The sequence below is a fragment of the Carlito syrichta genome, unplaced genomic scaffold (assembly GCF_000164805.1).
Source record: "Carlito syrichta isolate Samal-C Ts95f unplaced genomic scaffold, Tarsius_syrichta-2.0.1 Scaffold296499, whole genome shotgun sequence".
Taxonomy (NCBI): domain Eukaryota; kingdom Metazoa; phylum Chordata; class Mammalia; order Primates; family Tarsiidae; genus Carlito; species Carlito syrichta.
In genome coordinates, this window is record NW_007240595.1 from 907,237 (window position 1) to 912,139 (window position 4,903).

General features: G+C 46.2%; 1 protein-coding gene across 1 annotated transcript in view; it reads left to right on the forward strand.

The window, feature by feature from the left end:
• Nucleotides 1-4,903, forward strand: part of TRIM66 (tripartite motif containing 66) — a 32,242-nt gene that overhangs the window by 9,701 nt on the left and 17,638 nt on the right. Inside the window, 2 exon segments of the mRNA XM_021710653.1 lie at nt 1-296; nt 1,632-1,793. The exon segment at nt 1-296 is cut by the window's left edge and continues 636 nt beyond it. Coding sequence (XP_021566328.1) covers nt 1-296; nt 1,632-1,793 — 458 coding nt within the window.

Consider the following 4,903-nt stretch of genomic DNA (forward strand, 5'->3'; position numbering starts at 1 on the left):
CTCCCTCACAGCAGCCACCCCCACCTCTTCCTCCACCCCAGCATCTGGCTTCTAGTCAGCATGAGAGCCCTCCTGGGCCTGCCTGTTCCCAGAACGTGGACATAATGCACCACAAGTTTGAGCTGGAGGAAATGCAGAAGGACTTGGAGCTTCTCCTTCAGGCTCAACAGCCCAGCTTGCAGCTGAGTCAGACCAAATCTCCTCAGCATCTTCAGCAAACCATTGTGGGGCAGATCAACTACATCGTGAGGCAGCCAGCACCGGTCCAGTCCCAGAGCCAGGAGGAGCCCCTGCAGGTAAGCCTCAGGCGGGCTTGGGGCATATATTCTGCCCATCCTAGGATTGCTCAGGGAACACAGGCTCCCCAGTTACAGGAATATAGTTTCTTCATCTTAAAACAGCCCTGAGCTCAACCTCCCATTTCAGGAAAGCTCCAGAGAAACATAGTGCCTAGTCCCAACAGAGATCTGGGCTCAGTTCTCTTCAAAGTGTCCTGGTTTAACTCTGTCTTCTGGATGACACTAGGGACTTTGCCTGTAGATGGTACTTTCTGAACTGTGCTGAACTCCTGCCAGTGCCAGGGTAGAAGGGAAGTTGTGTCTTATCTTTGTAACCTCCCCAGCTCCTTTGCTGGGAATCCAGATAAGGGGAAGAGCAGAGCTTAAGGAGTGAAGTGAGGGTATGCATTAGATGCTGGTGGGCAGCACCTTTATAACACTGCACAGATAGAGACTTACACTTTGTGTCTACTGAGCTAGGTTTTACATGCACTATATCATTTATCCTGTCAACAGTGTTCTTTGGTGGGTATTACCATCTGCATTTTATAGGCACATTAGTGGGTTGGAAAAGGCAAACAATTTGCCTACAGGTAATACAACATTGGGAGGCAGAGCTAAGACTTGGATCCATGTTTGCTGACTTTTCTATCATGCCACCAAAGAGGTCTTGTTCTTTCCTCAGGGCGTATTGAATGTTGCTCCTTTTTTTTTCTCAGCTATAAGACATAGAAGAGCAGTTTGTACCTCTGGGATCTTTGCTGCATCCCGTGTCTTCATTCTTAGTTCTTGATTTTCATTTTTCCTCCCAGAACCTCCTATTCTAGCCTCTTCTCCCTATCCTTTCTCACTTTTCTCACAGTGCTGTTTCCTTTAAACCTATAATCACATTTATATGTGCAAAGCAGCATGATAGATTTTTACTTTATTACAAAATGGAAGGCCTCATGTTTATACTTTAGCACTGGCAACTTCAGATTATGCTTCAAATTCCTTCCCCCGAAGCTCAATTCCTTTGAGGAGAATAATCCCTGTGATGGCGAGAAGTGTCTAGGGCTCATAGAAGACCACAGGCTAAATGTGAGTCAAAGCTATGTTATGATTGTTAAAGTAAAGGTGACAGAATTAGCTCAGAATTTTCGGTTTGGGTTCTATCCTAAGACTTTTTCATTTTAGGATGTAGTCTTAGGAAAAGCATAGATGAAAGTATTTATCTTTTTGGAAAAATTTTAAGCAGTTCATAATGTGTAGGTGTTGACAGTGGGCGGGGCAGGGTGGGCATTAGCCCTCACTGCTTCTGCTGTTGCTACTCTTAGCACTGAAACTCATCCAAATTCTTATTTTCTTTTCCAGGTTACAGATGAGCTCCCAGCATCTGAGGGCCCAAAACCAGCTCTCCCTCTTGACAAGAATACTCCTGCTGCCCTGCCTCAGGCATCTGGGGAAGAAACCCCTCCCAGTGTCCCCCCAGTGGACAGCACCATCCAGCACTCCTCTCCAAATGTGGTGAGAAAGGTACTAATGGAGCCTGTTTACCCTGACCACATGGGACCCACTGGCAGCCAAGACTCCAGGCACCTGGATGAGGATGCTAGGGTGGGGGGAGGAGTGTCCCTATTGCATCCCTGGATGCCACACAGCCCTGACTCATGCCTTCTCTCCTAGAGAGTCAGCAATATAGTTCTTCTTCCGCCCCGATTTCCAGTCCCAAATACACACATAAAAGGGGTCTACTGGGCTTTGTGTAGAGTAGAAAGGAAAAGGAAAAGAGCCAATTTATCGAACACTTGCCTTGTGTTTGGAACTGTGCATATTGCTTTATAAGCACTATTTCACTTAACCACCCTAACAGTTGTGTGAGGTGAACATCTCCATTGTATAGCTAAGCAAACTAAAGTCCAGGGTTCTACCCCTAGTAGAAGAGAGAGTTAAGGTTTATTTAAAATTAGATCAGTTAGCATTCAAAGCTTTAACTTTTTCCTTTGCAATGAAAATAGGGAAAATATTTTATGTGGCCCCTGCAACCCAAAGTTGGTTGGCCTTAGAATGTGAATCAATGGAATTTGCTGAGTGAGTGGTGTGCAGGGATGTTTTGCAGTGGTAGCTAAGCATCTGGGGCACTGAGATCTCTTAGAGATGAGCTATTGGAGGTCTTCTCATCCACCCACCTGCCAGCTTGCTGAGAGTGTTTGTTTACCCTGGAAACAACCCAGAAGCCCACAGTTGTCTATTCCCACCTCTGGTCTTCACCTCCCACCCCTGTCATACTTCTAGCTGGAGCCTCTGTACTGCACCATGCCCTCATCCCCCCTTCTCATCTCAAGTATCACTTGTTCCACTTACCCTATTGCCTTCTCTGGCCTGTTACCCTCAGCCCCGCTGGTGCGTCCACCCAGTCCTGGACTCAAAACTCTGTCAGATACTCCGTACCCTCCCAGCCTGTACTCTCAGCCCTATAACTTCCCTGGTCATGTAGTCCATGCTTAGTTGCTATGTGTACCTACCCCTCACCTTATATGTATTAGATCAATCAATCTCAGTGATACTTGAGAAGAGTTTAGAAAACAAAGGGATGGCAAAAATGAAATCTTAACCTGGAAATTCCTGGTGACTCTTGAAGCTTTTTGTTTGTGCCTGACCTGTCCTACCCCATTGAAAATGGCTTAGCCTAGAGGCCCTAAAGTTCCTATAAAGAGACCCTTCTTGACTCTTAAGGGTTTAACTTCTTATACTTAGGTCAACCACCTATCCATTCATCCATTTATTTATTCATTCAATGTTAAAAATATATGTATTACCTGGGCTCGGTGGCTCAGCCTGTAATCCCGTGCTTTGGGAGGCCGAGGTGAGTGAATTACCTGAGCCCGCGGGTTCGAGACCCGCCTGGGCAACTTGGCGAGACCTCGTCTCTACAATAAATCAAAAAATTAGCCAGGCGTGGTAGCATGCGCCTGTAGTTCCAGCTACTTGGAAGGCTGAAGTGGAAGGATCGCCGGAGCTCAGCAAGTTGAGGCTGCAGTGGCCAGGAGCGGCCACTCTACTCCAGTCTGGGCGACTGAGTGAGACTCCAACTCAAAAAAAAAAAAAAAAAAATATATATATATATATATATATATATATATATATATATATGTATCTATGTATATTAATCTCCTAGTATGTGTCACATATTCTGCTAGGTACCAGGCACACACTGGTGAATAAGATAGTCCCACACTGCAGTTTATAGCCCAGTAGAAGAGATGGTTGAACAAGCAACACTACTAAGTTGTAATAAAGTACAGTGATGGTCACTGGGGTGTACTCAGTGGAGCATCTAACTCTGGGAGAGGGGGCTGTTCACAGACTTCCTAGAAGACATGATTTTAAGATGAGATTTGAAGGAGGAGAAGTTGGGCTAGGAGAAGCGGGGAGGAGTGAAATAAATAATTGAAGAGAAGGTCCAGAAGTGAGAGAAAGCCTGGGGACTCTGGGAGCTTCAGATAATTTGACTTGATAGGAACACAGGGTGAATTGGGGAAACGGGATTGATTGAAACTAGAGAGGTTAGAAGGCCATGTAAATCATGCTTTGGTGTCAGTCTTGAGGGCTGTGAGAAGTCAGTGATGGATCTACAGCAGGGAGGGACGTGGTCTGAATTAACTTTAAGAGGTCACTTTAGCTGTAGCAAGGGAGACCAGAATGGTAGAGAGGAGAAATAGGAGGTTGAATGAAATCAGTAATGATGGGAATGAAGAGGCAGCAAGGATTTTAAGGGATAATGGATCACCGGAGTTTTGGCCCCAGTGTTTGACTGACAATAGGAGGCGAGGTAGAGAAAGTCCTTTGGCTTGACACCTAGGTCTGTCTTGGCCCACTGGGATGGGAGCATGGGAAAAAGATTATTTAGGGGGAAAGAAGAAGTTAAGCTTTGAAGTATTGATGTTCTTCTGTGGAAAATACATTAGCAGATGATGAGCAGCTAGATCTCAATGTTAGCAGTTCAGAAGGAAGCATGGGAATTGTCAGTGCTCCAGTGGTGATGGGAGCCATTTAGATGCTGCTGCTCTTTTGATGGGGCTAGTTCTGTTCTTGAGCACAGTGAAGAGGAAAGGAGGTAAGCCACATGCAAGCATGGAATCTGTGCTACTCGTGTGAATGGCCCGCAGGTACTCTGAGCAGCAAGGGGATGCTGCACTCCTGTGTGGCTACAGATTGGGAGGCAAGGTCTTAGGAACCCTAACTTCTCATTTTGGGCTTCCCGGGGTCCTTGTTAACTGGGGCTCATGCAGAGGTTTGGAGGGACAGATGACCTGGCATTTCTCACGTTTCATAGGTTTCTTCATGGCTGGGACTCCAAGAAAAAGGACCCTCAAGGTTATCATCCTGGCTCAGAGGATGGGTTGACAGAGAGGTCAACTCTGACAGAAGGAGGCATTAGTTATAAATAAAACTACTGCAATAAGAAAAACAGCTTTCTAGCCAGGCATAGTGGCACACACCTTGTAGTCCCAGCTACTTTGGGGGATGAGGCAGGAGGATCGCTTGAGCCCAGGGGTTCGAGGCTGCAGTGAGCTATGATTGTGTCACAACACTCCAGCCTGAGCAACAGAGTGAGACTGTCAAAAGAAAGAAAGAAAGAGAGG